Raw genomic sequence first — 15,883 nt, forward strand, 5'->3', positions numbered from 1 at the left:
ACTAGTAAAAAATAATTTGTAGAGCTCTCTAATTGGAATTGTTACTAGTAAGAATTGAATTATAGAGCTCTCTAACTGAATTGTTACTAGTAAAAAATGCAATTACGACGAGTAACGCTTAGTATATTTTAGGCTAAAACGGCTTGCCATAGTCGTGTTGCTGTATCAACAGGAAGAAGAAACTGTTCGTCAAGGGAAGCCGTAGTTTACACGCGGAAGAATAGAAATGGTGTCAACAAGTATGATTGCCTTGTATTTAATGAGTATTTCATATGTTTTGACAATGTCGTCTACAACTGTGTCTAACTAAACAAATCAGTTTACCCTCACATAGTGTTGAAGACACAGATTCAGATTACAGTCGTTGTTAAAACTGCAAGTGATGCTTTGCTCGCGTATCTGTGTAACGTTAAATCAAGTTTACATCTTAAAAAACAAGATATGTTGGTGCTTTTCTGAACTGTGTTTCGAGTATACAGAAAATAATAAATACAATTAAAAAGGTGAATAACTGATCTGCGTAGTTTAGCCTGTAGACGCTCCATATTGCGTTTAAAAAAATAATTGTTGATTTTGATAATGTTCTCTGTAACTAGGTGAAGTGTTTTGTCTGTTGTTGGTCGCGATCTTGTGGGGAGGCACAAACCCATTCCTGAAAAAAGGTACAGAGGGCATTGAAGGGGTTCAGAAGGACAACAAACTCCTCCAGTTTCTGGCTGAGATCAAATTCCTGTTTGTTAATATCAAGGTGTGTTTTTATAATCATTTCATGCGCATGTAAGTCTTTATGTTTGAAGAATTTTAGTACACGTGTAATAATATTTATTTTTGTATTATTATTGTTTTTATGCAGTATTTGGTCCCATTCTTGTTGAATCAAAGTGGATCATTAGTGTTCTACTTTACTCTTGCTTCTACAGGTGAGAAGTTTTTTTCTTCACAAGTTTCTAGTTCCATAGTATACTACTATTTCTGCAGTATATATGTGAACCTAGACCACAAAACCAGTCATAAGGGTAATTTTCTTTTAATTGAGATTTATACATATGAAAGCTGAATAAATAAGCTTTCAATTGATGTATGGTTTGTTAGAATTGGACTATATTTGGCTGAGGTTCAACTATTTAAAAATCTGGAATCTAAGGGTAAAAAGTCTAAATATTGAGAAAATTGCCTTTAAAGTTGTTGAAATGAAGTTTTTAACATTGCATATTACTAAGCAAAAATTAGGTTTTGATATATTTACGGAAGTAAATGTACAAAATATCTTCATGGAACATGATCCTTACTTAATATCCTAATGCCCTTTGGCATTTGACCATATATAAATTTTTGGCTATTGCTACAAAAATACCCGTGCTATTTAAGACTGGTTTTGTCAAAATAGCAGTATAATACAGAGAATACTGTAATACTATCCTACTGTGCAACGCGCTAAACTGTTTTGAATCAGGCTGCCAAAAGATGACATTTTTGCACAAAGACTTGATGAAAGAATAGTTTTTAATTTCATTTTTTAAATTATTTTTTCATAAATTGACTTATTAAAATGCAATATGACAATGTGAAATGTCTTTAGTAATGCATCAGTGTTGGATTTTTAAATGCTGTTTATTTTGCAGATCTGTCTCTGGCTGTGCCCATGGTGAACTCCCTCACATTTCTGTTCACGTTACTAATGGGTAAACTACTTGGAGAAGAGTTTGGAGGAAAAAGTAAGTAGCTTCTGTGCTCCTAATATATCGCTCTCTCTGTAGCTACACAGGTCTTTGACTTTCTGTGTCTCTGCTTGTGTAGGAGCTGTGCTGGGTATGTTACTCATCATGTCTGGAGTGACTGTGTGCGTGCTGAGTTCTGTCTCTGAGACGGACGGCACAGGAGCCCGCAACACAAGTGACCACTAAAACATGCCACTGAACTAGGAGGTGAAAAGGGAGAAAGCTCAGACCACGGACTTGCTCCAGCCATGTGGTCACACCTCACATATCCATCTGACACAATATTTGTGCTTCACCATTTTCAGTATGTGCTGTGAACCTGTGCTATAAGGAGGTGATGGATGACTTTATATCTGTACTTGAACCATGCTGGTGAAATCCAAATGTTTTGCACTTTAACTGCAACTGTAGAAAGAGTATCTTTTAAGTATATGTGGAACATACAAAATGCTTGTATATATTGTATTATTAACTGATATTTATATGGATTCGTATTAATAATGTGAAAGTGCCCAGTGTTTAAATACTTTAATTTGAACTGTCTTTTACATTCAGAGGTCTTATTTTGTTAAACAGAAGAAATAAAAAAATAAAAGCATTTTTCAGTGAATCTCTGCATGCTGTAAGATCACTGTTACTTTGCAGGGTACTATTTTTCACAAATACGGTGCCAAGTTCATAACAAACTCCATGTTCAGAGCATGTTTGTGGATTAGGAAGGTGTGTCTCTGTCTCCTGCATCCTCTTCAGCCTGGAGAGGTCGCTCAGCATCTCTGTCTGTCTCTTCCTCATGGGATGTCTGATACACACACACATACAGAACAACACAATGTGTTTAGATGGTGAATATTAACACACAACTTACAGTAATAGCTAAATATGTAAGTCTGACACATCTAATTTCCATGATCTGTAACAGTTCTGATACTGGACTATAAAAAGAACGCATTAATAAGGATATCTTATCGCTTCACTCGGGAAAAAAAAGGTACACAGCTGTTACAGAGGCAGCTTCATAAGGTACAAAAGCTAAAAGGTAAATTTTTGTTTACATCTTAATACCTTAAAGGTACATTTTAGTACTTTAACAGTACATATTAGTTGTTTTTAAAACGGTGACAGTTTAGCATCAATTGCATATATGATTAAATGCATTGAGTAAATAGTTTATAACTCATTAACTGACAGGTTCTTGCTGTGTTACTTCACTTCGTGGAGAATGTTCAGGTGAGGAAGACGATGAAAATCTGGAGTGTCGTGTGGGTGATTCCTAATTATAGACAGGAAGAAATAAATCTTGAATCATCAAGGCTTTTCACTGTACATTAATGGAAGGTCTAAAAAAATGCATGATTTGATAGTATAATATATAATACTATAACCATTCTACATATATAGTTGAAGTCAAATGTTTACGTACACTTGTTCATGAGTCCCTTGTTTGTCCTGAACAGTTAAAACTGCCCGCTGTTCTTCAGAAAAATCCTTCAGGTCCACAAATTCTTTGGTTTTTCAGCTTTTTTGTGTAGCTGAACCATTTTCCACAATGACTGTATGATTTTGAGAACCATCTTTTCACACTGAGGACAACTGTAGGACTTATATGCAACTATTACAGAAGGTTCAAACGCACACTGATGCTTCAGAAGGAAACACAATGCGTCCCTCAGTTGTCCTCAGTGTGAAAAGATGGATCTCAAAATCATACAGTCATGTTGGAAAGGGTTCAAATACGCAAAAATGCTGAAAAACCAAAGAACTTGTGGCACCTGAAAGATTTTTCTGAAGAACAGCGGGCAGTTTAACTATTCATGACAAACAAGGGACTCAGGAACAACTATTACTAAACAAAGAACAACAACAACGAAAAACACAGCTGTGGATCATTTACGTAACATCACAGTATTAAGAATCAAGTGTATGTAAACGTTTGAACGGGGTCATTGTTATAAATTCAACTATTATTTTCTCTTGTGGACTACATGTAAATGTCTTTTATGTGAAATATCTTAGTCAGGTCAGTACTAAATAAGAAATAACATGCATTTTGTATGATCCCTCTTATTTTGGTTAAATAATTAACATTTTTTAACAACTTTTGACTTCAACTGTATATACACTTTCAGCTGATGTATTTCCATGTAAGCCTAAGTAAAACACAAATAAGGCATAAAAATGCTAAATGCAGTGTCTTACAGCATCATGTTTGTTTGTATCATGCAGAGACTCTTTGCTGGACGTGTTTCCCTGCTGTGTTTCTCTCTGTGGAGCTGACGTGTCGTCCCATGTCTCTCTCTCAGACACTACAAACTCTTTCTCTCCGTTCTCACTGGAGAAATCAGCTGACGGCCTGTGTAGTTCAGCTGAATCCCTCTTTGATACAACAAACAGTGGGTTATTTCATAATGAAGTCATCATTAATTTCAATTCATGTGTATTTCACACACTCACGCGATTTATGTTGGCTGAATCAAACTGATCCCTTTCTAGAAGCTCCTCATCCTCAACAACTTCTGCTTCTCTCTGAAATTATAAACATTTTATAGAAGACAAGATGAGATAAGATGAGACAAAAGAGGAGGAAAGGTGTACCTGGTCAATGGGAAGCTCTACAGCTGTGTTTTCATCTTCTGCGACCTCCTCAGCACCTCGAACCTCTTCCCTCATCCTGCTCTGAGAGGCCTTAAATACACTGGGCTCATCTAACACAATAAAACAATATCATAAAACAGCTACATTTTAGACACAGCATAGCCCTATTGGGACGGTAATTGTTTATCATGGAGACGTAAGTTATTTTCACCATTTACAGTGGGTAGTCAGTAACTTTATTGCTGTCCGAATCCAGAATATCGGTGTTTATCTCTCACCATCTTACTGTTTTTTTGACAAACACCAATGTCGTGGTAATTTAATTGCCGTCCAAATCCACATCTCTGACTTCACAAGAAGAATTGAGAAACAATTACCGTCCAAATAGGGCTTACGACATATTATTTAAAAAAAAATAAATTCAGCATTCACCTATTGCGGCTCTAGGAGGGGGTCTGTTTGTGGGAGGGTTTCTGCGGACCCTCACTGGTCTGGCGTAGAAAACAGAGTTCTCTTCCCTTTCTCCTCTCCTTCCTCTCCTCTTAACCATCTGAGGGGAGCTTTCTCGCTCCACCTCATCTCCTGTGGACTTTACACGCCTGCCTTCCCTCTGAAAGCACACAGCATTTGCACAAGATGCTTACAGCATAGTTGTGATGTTCTGAATGATCTGAAGGTTTTTGGTTTCTGAATCAAGAATAATGGGAAAGCAATAGATGCCAACTAGTTTAGAGCACAAATAGAGAACTGTGGATTTAACAATCAGTTATAGTATCCATCTTTTCCTTCCAGTAAGAGTGGGTGCGGCCTTTTGTTAATTTTATGAGGTCTGGCTTCCGGTCTCATCTGTGTCCAGCTATTTTTAGCTGTACAAAACAGCTAGATTTGTTGCTTGATACTGCAAATTTGTGTATCTTACCATATTATATTTATAGTGGATTAACCAGAAGTTTCACCCATAGGCTTACTTCCACATTAAAGAATACGGTGGATAAACAAGTAGAAGAATAAAAAATATACATCTGTGAAAATAAAGTATTTGGTTTTTACCTCAGGTGAATTCATTATGGTGGAGTCACTCTGGCTGTCCTGGGGAAACATCTTTCTACTCTGAGTTGGATCATCATGAGAGAATAATAAGGAACTTCAATAGAAAAATTTGTCTCATGAAAATGTATTGGTCTGACATATTAAAAAGGAAAACACAGCAAAAGGCCAAGAGTCCAAAAGTCTGAGACCACATTAAAAAATGTTACATTTTTACAAATATTACTTTTTTATAAACATTTTTATTAAAATAAATGTACAATCTTTTAACGATTTGTAATGTTTTTAGTCACAAAATTAATAATCTTCTCAGATATATTTCAACTTCAGTGTATTCATTGTAAATAGTACCTCAATTCTTCTGTGTAACCCTCTGTCTCCTGCATAATGTCTGAAGTGAAGACAAACATATCCTGTTAAACATGGTTTTACTTATACTTAAATTTCTAAATTGCTGTCACTTTTGATCAAAGTTAATTTTAATGCATTCTTGTTGAATTAAAGTAATAATTTCCTAAAAAAAAAAAAAAAACTTACAGTCCCCAAACTTTTGGATAATATGTGCATAAGAAATACATTACTGTCTATTCCAATTATTCCCCATCATCACCTGTCTGCGCTGTTGCCTGTTGCTTTGATCAACAGTATCTTCACATATGGAAGCTTCTTGAACCTCTCTGTTCCCACAGCTACATAGCTTTGCCCACTCTCCAGCTCCTCTGTGGAGGTCACTGTGAAGCCCTCCAGAGTACAAAGCCTGAGGGGTTAAATAATTGTGAAAATTAATACAACCGTAAAAAAATACAGTGCCTTACGAAATTATTCGTACCCCTTAATTTTTTTCACATTTTGTGTTAAACTACTTTAAATTACTTTTTTTCCCACATCAATCTACACTCCCTCCTCCATAATGGCAAAGCAAAAAATAGGTTTTTATCATTTGTGCAAATTTATTTATTACTTTTTGCAACGGGATATTTTTATTTTTTTATTTTTAATAGATTTGCACAAATGTTAAAAACCAAATTTTTGCTTTGCCATTACGGAGTAGGGAGTGTAGATTGATGTGGGAAAAAAAGTAATTTAAAGTAGTTTAACATAAGGCAGCAACATAACAAAGTGTGAAAAAAAATGAAGGGCTATGAATAATTTCGCAAGGCACCGTATGTGAGGACATGAATATGCCATGCTTCTTAAGTTCATTACAAAACAAACAGTATGTATGACCTAATACCTGCGTACGGCTCCTGTACGAAGCATGGCTTTTTCCGAAATGAGGCGCAGGATCTGCTCTAGATTTTTCTGCATGTGGTGAGAAATGATCAGACGCATGGCAGGACTGAGAACGTCTCCATTCCTAAATACACTATGTGAATGCAAGAAGAAAATGAAAGAATAAGTTTGGATCTCTTGTGAAAGCATAAGAAAAACTGGTTTAACAGAGAAGAAAATGTTAATGTCTGAGTTCTTACTATATGATGCAGGGCAGAGTAATAGCCTTTCTCCATTTTGCAGACACATTAGGCCTGACAAGTGCTTTAGCCTGTGAAAAGAGTTATAAATTATTAATTGTATCATTAACTGCAATTATACACTATCAGTCAAAAGTTTTAGAACAGTAAGATTTTAAATGTTTTTTAAATAAGTCTTTTCTGCCTACCAAGCCTGCATTTATTTGGTCAGAAGTACAGCAAAAACATAAATAATTGTACTATTTTTTATTTAAATATATTTAAAAATGTAATTTATTCCTGTGATTTCAAAGCTGAATTTTTAGCATCATTACTCCAGTCACATGATCCTTCAGAAATCATTCTAATATTCTGCTCAGAAACATGTATTATTATTATTATTAAATTTAGTAAAAGTAAAAGTAAAGATTTTTTCAGGTTGAATAGAATGATGAATAGAAAGTTAATTTATCATTACTCTTGATCAACTTAAAACAGTTTATTTGGAGTAATGATGCTCAAAATTTAGCTTTGATCACAGAAATAAATTACATTTTAAAATATATTTAAATAGAAAACAGTTATTTTAAATAGTAAAAATTTTCCTGTTTTTGCTGTACTTCGGTTAAAATAAATGCAGGCTGGGTGAGCAGAAAAGACTTCTTTATAAAACATTAAAAATGTTAAAAAAAAATGTTGACTGGTAGTGTATGTATTATTTATGTCAATTACAATAAGAATACTTGTTTCAGATTAGTCAATCACAGGATTTCTGAGGTCAAATGTTTTTGTATAGTGAATAATTGGCCTTTTTTAGAGGAAACTTTTCCCACAAAGCTCATCACTTTGTGGCCACTTTATTGTCACATAATAAAATCACTGGAAATTAATATTTCATGGCCATTTGTTTATTTGGCAAGTAGCTGTGTAATAAGCTGGATAATGTGCAGTCAGTGATTTTCCATCAGCGTAAATCAAAGATGCGGTGTGTGTATTGACGCTGAGTCAGTGTCCCCTGCTCTCAAGGCTATTATCAGTGGTTATACCAGTGGTTTTAGCAGCTCTGTGTGCAGCACTAAGAGGTCAGGCACTTAAACATGCCCTAACAAGCTTTCTAATCTGATCAAACTAACAGCGTGTTTCCCCTGGCCTTCTATTGTTGGAAGGGACAATAACACCCCTGACTCCCTCTCCTCCTCTTCATGACAAATTTCAGCATCCACAGCAACAAAAAACACAAACACAACATAACAAACAAGACACATTGGCTGAATCTGGTATGATTTTTGATGCTTAAACTTAAACTTTAGAATACCATGACTTGTAGGTTGATTGCACAGATCTTATCAACTGAATTAAAAAAAAAACACAAATGAACAGTAATAAGAATTTAACTCTCACATGTATACCTGGGCTGGTTCCACGGCTCTGCACAGTGGACCTTTCTTCAGTCCTGCTGTCACATAACTAAACATATACAGAAAAGAGAGGCTTAATATGATGCATCTCAACAAGAAACAATAAATCTGGAATCTAATTTTAAGATGCCCGATCATAAATTCTGCTTTTCAATGTCCCACAAAGTTAAATGAACGCCGCTCTAAAAGGTCATTTTCTATAAGAAGAGATTTTTAATTTACAGGCATTTACATTAAATAAACTGATATGTAATTAAAATGATAAAAACACTTAATGCACACCTAGAAATATAGAATAAGTATTCTTCTCTGAAAAACAGGTTTATAAAGAAAGGTTTTTCAAGTTTTTAAAAGACAAAACAAACAATACATATATACTGTTCAAAATATGAGCTGAGTGGAACTGATTTTATACATTTACTAAAAATAACTCAATTGTAGGCCAATTGGATACAAAAATTTCTGAATATTAAACTGAATATTATAATTTCTTTGTAGATGCCACTTGTATGAGTGTAATTTGTATATTATTTATATACTGTTATAATATTTACAAATATTTTGATATACACTACACCACCAAAGTTTTTTTTATGTTTTTAAAAAAGTCTCTTCTCCTCACCAAGCCTGCATCTATTTGATCCAGAGCACAGAAAAACTAAAATGTTGAAATATTTTTACTATTTAAAATAATTGTTTTGTAGTTGAATATATTTTAAAATGTAATTTATTCCTGTGATTTCAAAGCTACATTTTTAGCATCATTACTCCAGTTGCGTGATACTTCAGAAATCATTCTAATATTCTGATTTGCTGCTCAAAAAATAAAAAAATAAAAGAATTTTTATCAGGTTTCTTTGATGAATAGAAAGTTCAGATGAACAGCATTTATCTGAAATAGAAATCTTTTGTAACATTATAAATGTCTTCATCATACTTTTAAACAATTTAAGCGTCCTAATTAAATTATTTATGCCTATATTTTATAAAAACAAAAAAATAAAAAATAAAATACTGAGTCCATGCTCTTGAATGGTATAATGTATAATGTTACAAAAGCTTTTTATTTAGATAAAAGCTGTTCTTCTGAACTTCTTTTCATCAAAGAAACCTGAACAAAATCTTCTCCGTTGTTTTCAACATAATAATAACAATAATGTTTTTTTCATTTATCAGAATATTAGAATGATTTCTGAAGGATCACTGTGACTGGAGTAATGATGCTAAAAATTGAGCTTTGAAATCCAAGGAATAAATTACATTCTAAAATATATTCAAATACAAATCAGTTATTTTAAATAGTAAAAATATTTCAAAATTTTACAGTAATAAATGCAGGCTTGGTGAGCAAAAGAGAATTCTTTAAGACTACTAAAATCTTACTGTTCAAAAACTTTTGACTGGACTGGTACGTTGTCAAATGTGGCTAAAGTGTTGAAACACTGGGACCACTGCATCTCAGCATCTAGTTTAGACCATTAACCATTGATGGAAAGTATTATTATTTAGATTATTCTCATTCTGAATTAATTCACACTTACTCTAGTTTCTTAAAGCGCTCAAACCCTGCAGCCACATACTGAGCTCCTTGCTGTAGGTCACCAAGATCCTCGACCCGATGACCGTAGCGAGGTGTATAGAGAGTCCGAACAGCTAACGGAGCTCCGATACTGAGCGTGATGTCATTAAGGAACGCATCCATGGTGGAGATTTGCCTCTGGTTTACCACAAATCTCCTTCCTGATCCAGAAAGACATTCATATAGAGACATATTAAAACACACACACACAAAGTTTCATTTCAGACATTCATGTATTTGAGAAGGCTGTGAAAGTGATCAAAGAAAATACGTCCACATCACTGCAATTATACAGTAACATTTTAAGCACTGTATGTAAAAAAACAACCCACCAGAACTGTGTTAAAACCTGTTCTAACCTGAAAAGAAGGGGTCTCCATTTCTGTAGACCTTCACACTTTTCACTGGAGGCAGGTGACTAGTCACACCAGTGGATGCCATGATGACCCAAAACTAGCCACATTAACACACACCTGTAAAATAAACACAAATAGAGAGCAACTCCCAGAGTTGTGGACTCGAGTCAATGACTCGAGACTTGACTCGGACTCGAGTCACAAATTTGATGACTTGTGACTTGACTTGACATAATCAAAGATGACTTGCGACTCGACTTAGACTTTGACAGCAATGACTCGAAACTTGACTTGGACTTGAACCCTGTGACTCGGCAAGTCTTCTAAAGAAAAACTCCGGAGAGTTCTGATCAATATAGGCTGAAGCGAAGTACACTGGTATGATTAGCACAGCATTTGGCACTGAGCCAGAGAGGGACTCGCTAAGTGAGCGCTTGTAATGTTTTTATCCACATAATGTTAAGGATATTTAATGTTTTTTAGGGACCATTCACATGTCGAGCCTAAAAACGCGTGCAAAACTCCAGGCGGGCCGCTTTGTCTTTCTTTCCAAACCGCTCTTGCAGCTTGCGCTCCTGTGGCGTGACTAGCGTCAAGATAGGTACGATGAAATGTTAGAACACCGGCTCTCACTACAGCCTAGGAGTTTTAAATTCTAACCGAATATGAAATCTGATTGCAGCGCGCACATACGGAGAAACTTTGCAGATTATTTTTTTTAATTTAGCCTATATATATATGGATTTTAATTTAAAATCATGATGACTTGTGCAGGCTAAATTAATCTGTCTGCCGCTGTTCTCAATTGGTCGTTACTTAAAAAAACAAACAAACAAAAAAAACTTGAATTTAACAAACAAAAAGTGTTCCAAAAATATCTCTAAATTAACTTCATAAACTAAAGAAACGAAAATAAATGTCATCACTTTGCTATCAAAAACAGCAGTAATGGGGAAGAGAAAGAAAAAAAACAGGTTCCAGTCAGACTCGGGCCAGTAGATGAGACGTACGACATTTTTGCAACGAAAATTTGTTTAATAGCCTATTAAATATTGTTATTTAGGCTACTTTCTTATTTAAATATATTATTTCTTCGATTTATTTTTGGATTTTTTGACTGCCTGAAGTGCTAAAATAAACACGCACTTTTGTTAATAATGTTGGAGCCTCATTTATTTTGTGTTTCAAAATTATATACATATGTATTATTTTATTTATAGGCCTATACACACACACGTTATAATTTATATTCATAAAACACCGCATTTGGGAGGGGAAAATCGGGGGAAAAATCGGGCTAAAACTCCTGTAGTGTGAGCCAGGCTTTAAGCAACCATGACCCGCTCTCCATGAAGAGGCGGAAGTTTTAGTAAAGAATAAATTGATTTCCAGCATTAAAAATCGCTCGCAGTAGCTCTGCTATTAAATTTATTTAAAAATGTTTTTTTTTCCTGTACAGCTATGATAAGCTGTTTCTCCAACTTGGCAGTTCTTTCAATGTTATTAAGGAAAAGGATGAAGCTGTTTGGTAAGTTCTTGTCACAAGACCTGTGGTGAGATGTTTTTATCTCTATGCGGCTCGGACGCGCCTGGAAAAAAACGAGCGCATCGCGTCCGTAAAGAGCGCGCATATACCACGCGTCTACATTTGAAATTTGAACTTGAGCGCGCAAAGGACGCGACATATAAACGGCCCCTTTCGCATTTAAATTATACATAATCTCTATAAACCACTTATAATAATAATTATAAGTTAAAACAATAGCCTAATAATTGGCTAAACCTTTCAAATATTTATACATATGTATATTATACTTAGGCTATATATTTTATTTGACTCAGCTGATTTATTAAAGTCACTAAATATTTAACAAATGAAACAGTCGACTTAAATTATTAATTCAATTAGGCCTCTATTTGATCACAAACAATGATAAATTCCTCAATAAAACATCATTGATTATTATAGTCTATATTTTATAATTATACCTAATATAGACTATTATTGACATTAAATTTACTGTAGTAATTAATACAGAGACACTAATTTGGGCAAACAGCACTAGTGACTTGTTTAGGACTTGAAGCTTTAAGTTGAGGACTTGCAACTCGACTTGGACTTGCTCGTCTTGACTTGGGACTTGACTTGGGACTTGTCTGGCTTGACTCGGGACTTGACTTGAGACTTGAATGCAAAGACTCGAGACTTACTTGTGACTTGCAAAACAATGACTTGGTCCCACCTCTGGCAACTCCTATATAGAATAACTTACTTACACCATCAATTGTAACCATGTATGTGTTAATAACTGTAAAACACCATATTCACACCTTAAACATCACAATTTGATTCACTTACACTTCCTAAAAACATTCACATGCTTATGCAAATTCACACACACTCACAAAAGTACTTACAGAGAAAGTTTATGTTATCCAACTGACCACCTGGAGAAATAGGCTAAATTAATCTGGTCTGCTTTTGTGCTGATTATTTTTCAGTGTTTATTTCTAATATTGAAGCACTGAGTGTGAGAGACTCAAACACCTCATCCAGACTCCCTCCCTCTCGTACACACACTGGAGTGTTTCCTGGTTGCTATGGCAGCGTTGCTAACTATGGTGGCGGCCTTTGTAGGGTTTTACAATCAGCAACAACATAGAGACGGTGAGGGAGGGGGAAAGGGTTAGAGAGAGGACAGCACAAATGCTTAAAATTATTATTAATTACATTAGCTAGACAATTTTACCTCTATTTCCCAAAAAGTAATTAATCCGTTTATTTTGCTTAAATAAACAGGAAAATCGAACTTTCAAAACGAAAATTTGAAGTCGTGTTTTGAAGAGGTTGTTCGTGTCTTTAGTGAATTATGTTCCTTATCATCTCCCACAGAGAACAGAAACATTTAAACACAGGGACGTACAGAACCTGTCGAGTGATAAAGAAGAAAAACTGCCTCCTGCTTATCCTTTGAAATAAATATAAAACAGCAAAATTCTGTAATGATATTGTTTAGTCAAAAGCTGTTATTTAGCAGCTATCCACCTTTTTCTTCCCGTAAGAGTGGGCGCGGCCATTTGTAAATTTTATGTCTGGCTTCAGGTCAGGTCCGTTTTTTTTTTTTAGCTGTGGTTTGTAGTGCAAAAAGTTTTACCATTTACTGCACGTTGTTATTCTTTTCTTATTTCCCTATAGCGGCTGATAAACCGGAAGTCTCACCCATAGGCTTACTTGTGTTAAAGAAATAGGTGGATAGCATCAAACAGCAACATTTAAGTTTGATCTAATGTAACTGAACAGGGGTTCCTGTAATTAAATTATAACTATTATCTATTTATTATTTTGGGTGCGACATTTTGACAAACTAAAGTTAATAGGTGGTAAAGATATGTATAAGCAGTATTAATTATATAAATATTAGCCTAATATTTTACCCACCTGACTGAAAATGATAAGAACAAACACAAATGTTGTCAAGATTCTTTCCCTGGGAAATCTTGGTTCAGTTTGGCCAACCAAAAATGCCTTTTGTTCTACAGACAGTTTTTCGCACTCTTCTCCATGATTTGTTATAAAATTTAGCAGTTTGTAGTACTCCAAATGTTGTTCCTGGTCCAACCGATTAGCATAGCCCAAAACACGACAATGATTGACCATGTTTAGCAGCAATAATCAGCAAAGTATGCGAGTTTTGTTTGGTTCAGTGGCATTGTTTGTATTCAGTGCCACCAGTATGGCTGATTGATCATGCGTTGTGAAAACACTCTATAGTATAGTTCACATTTAGCGACGATAAAGTAAATGTACAAGGTCATATCCATCTTCGTTAGTCAAAAATATAGCTATTATGTGACAATATAAACAATTTATCTAAAATGAATTATGCATATTAAAGATACCCAACTAAGGAGTTCATTTAAAGTCATCGCATAATACTAATTATACATAACACATTGTACATAGTAGCCTATATAATCTATTTAGTACCTTGGTGTAAAAGCCAAAAGCAACTTTAGCAAGGCAAGAAAAAAATACTGAAATTTGGAGGAAAAAAGCTTAAAACCAAGAGGCCAGTTCTCATGTAGTTCCAGTCCAAATATAATGTCAATAATTAAGTAGGTATGTTACTACATTGACTGAACTGTAAGATTAAGTTGTGGGAGTCTTTGTGGTCCATCCAGGATAGCACAGTATTGGCTTTGTGTGATGCAGAAAAATTCATCTTTCTCCCATCTCCATCCCATGTGCATATTATATTTATTTTTTAAATGCAATTTCTACAAAAATAAAATTCTTATTTTACACAAACCCCTTTATGGACGAAACAAGCTTATAATTAAATATAATTTACAACAATTCTCAATCATTCTGTGTTGTAAATGTTACAATAATACAGAAATAATGAGAAAAACAGTTCTTTAAATGTTGGTCCACTTCAGAACCAGTTCAGCATCAGTGTGGCACATCCATTCTCTGTTTGAGGGTAAGATACTATAAAAGAAGCAGAGCAGAATTATTTTATAGTCTAAAACACACACAAACATAGATGCATGGATATAAATATTAATATTAAAAATTCTTAACATTTCTTACTTTCTTTCTGCTACTGATGGCTTGCTGGATCCACAGCAGCTCCATGGCTAAAGTATTCCGCTGCTGCTTCAAAGAGTCAGGAGTATGTGCTGTGTCTTTAAAAACTGAATGCAAATTTGGTCCTGCCAAAACAAAACGAGTAAGTGTCTCAAACAAGTCCTGTTTTATATCTTTGTTTATTTTTTGTGTCAAACTCACTTCTCAAAGCACCTGTCTGAAATAAGATGCTGTGGCTAACATCTGAGTTCACAGAACTGCAAAGTGTAGTAGAATCATCCATTAAGTTTTGTATGACCACATTTTCTCCTCTCTTGTCCACAATAACATCCACAGGTGTGGAAGTGTCTCTGCTGGCTGTTTCAGTAGCTTCGTCTCTCTCCGGTTCCTGGATTTCAGACTGTGGAAGAGATTTCTCACTGCCCTCATTCTCATTCTTCTGTTTCCCCTCGGAATCATCCAGAAGGTCATGGGATTGAAACCTGGAGCGTTCATACTGCAGCAGTATGCTTTCCTATAGATTACATTATACACATCTATTATTATGCTCATCAAGACATTATCTGAATATCTGAAAGGATTAGTTCATTTTTAGAATAAAAAATTCCTGATAATTTACTCACCCCCATGTCTTCCAAGATGTTCATGTCTTTCTTTTTTTAGTCGAAAAGAAATCAAGTTTTTTGAGGAAAACATTCCAGAATTTTAGTGGACTTCAATGGTGGCCAACAGTTAAAGGTGCAAATTGCATTTTCAGTGCATCTTCAAAGGACGATCCCAGCTGAGAAATAAGGGTTTTATCTAGCGAAACGATAGGTCGATTTCTAAAAACAAATGCTTATCTTGCACTAGCCCAACTTCATGCATGACATAGGCAGAAGTGCCGACTCAAGTGTTTACAAAGCGAATGTGCAAAGACAGTCAAACACCCTTTGCAAAATTGTTGGAGAAGAAAATAAGATGAAGTTTTTCACCTTAACTTTTTGAACCGAAGTACACAGAGGAAAAACTAACCGGGCTAGACATTTCCAGTGTGATTACGTAATGCACATGAGCTAATGCAAGATGAGCATTTTTGGTTAAAAATATTATCTTTTTTTTTTTTTAAGATCCTCGGCTGGGATCGTGTAG

At 34.8% G+C, this 15,883-nt stretch overlaps 3 protein-coding genes across 3 annotated transcripts in view; 1 reads left to right on the forward strand and 2 right to left on the reverse strand.

Annotated features, from left to right (window-relative positions):
- Positions 1-63: 63 nt before the first annotated feature.
- tmem234 (transmembrane protein 234) lies at positions 64-2,328 on the forward strand. The gene is made up of 5 exons (XM_073833818.1): positions 64-239; positions 597-748; positions 854-920; positions 1,623-1,715; positions 1,798-2,328. The coding sequence occupies exons 1-5, from the start codon at positions 227-229 to the stop codon at positions 1,902-1,904; spliced, it is 432 nt and encodes a 143-aa protein (XP_073689919.1). The 5' UTR covers positions 64-226; the 3' UTR covers positions 1,905-2,328.
- Positions 2,232-12,673, reverse strand: dcdc2b (doublecortin domain containing 2B). Its single transcript, XM_073833820.1, has 15 exons — positions 12,580-12,673; positions 10,165-10,278; positions 9,768-9,966; positions 8,218-8,275; positions 6,830-6,900; positions 6,592-6,723; positions 5,968-6,114; positions 5,709-5,748; positions 5,361-5,399; positions 4,743-4,920; positions 4,311-4,420; positions 4,195-4,241; positions 3,915-4,047; positions 2,905-2,988; positions 2,232-2,517 (listed from the first exon to the last, which is right to left on the reverse strand). The coding sequence occupies exons 2-15, from the start codon at positions 10,244-10,246 to the stop codon at positions 2,431-2,433; spliced, it is 1,407 nt and encodes a 468-aa protein (XP_073689921.1). The 5' UTR covers positions 10,247-10,278; positions 12,580-12,673; the 3' UTR covers positions 2,232-2,430.
- Positions 12,674-14,431: 1,758 nt separating this feature from the next.
- iqcc (IQ motif containing C) overlaps positions 14,432-15,883 on the reverse strand; it is a 2,783-nt gene continuing 1,331 nt past the window's right edge. Inside the window, exons 2-4 of the mRNA XM_073834608.1 lie at positions 14,954-15,266; positions 14,756-14,877; positions 14,432-14,653 (exon numbers count right to left, since the gene is read on the reverse strand). Coding sequence (XP_073690709.1) covers positions 14,615-14,653; positions 14,756-14,877; positions 14,954-15,266 — 474 coding nt within the window. The 3' untranslated portion in view covers positions 14,432-14,614. The remainder of the gene's footprint in view (positions 14,654-14,755; positions 14,878-14,953; positions 15,267-15,883) is intronic.

Source organism: Garra rufa, chromosome 2 (assembly GCF_049309525.1).
Source record: "Garra rufa chromosome 2, GarRuf1.0, whole genome shotgun sequence".
Classification (NCBI taxonomy): domain Eukaryota; kingdom Metazoa; phylum Chordata; class Actinopteri; order Cypriniformes; family Cyprinidae; genus Garra; species Garra rufa.

Excerpts from the sequence above, each read along its gene's own strand:
- tmem234 (XM_073833818.1), top strand. Across the intron at positions 749-853 it reads TCCTGTTTGTTAATATCAAG|TATTTGGTCCCATTCTTGTT; the intron begins GTGTGTTTTTAT and ends GTTTTTATGCAG. Across the intron at positions 921-1,622 it reads CTTTACTCTTGCTTCTACAG|ATCTGTCTCTGGCTGTGCCC; the intron begins GTGAGAAGTTTT and ends TTTATTTTGCAG.
- dcdc2b (XM_073833820.1), bottom strand. The coding sequence starts at position 10,246 with ATGGCATCCACTGGTGTGACTAGTCACCTGCCTCCAGTGAAAAGTGTG. Across the intron at positions 6,901-8,217 it reads GAGCCGTGGAACCAGCCCAG|GCTAAAGCACTTGTCAGGCC; the intron begins GTATACATGTGA and ends CTCTTTTCACAG. Across the intron at positions 2,518-2,904 it reads AAGTAACACAGCAAGAACCT|ACATCCCATGAGGAAGAGAC; the intron begins GTCAGTTAATGA and ends TGTGTGTATCAG.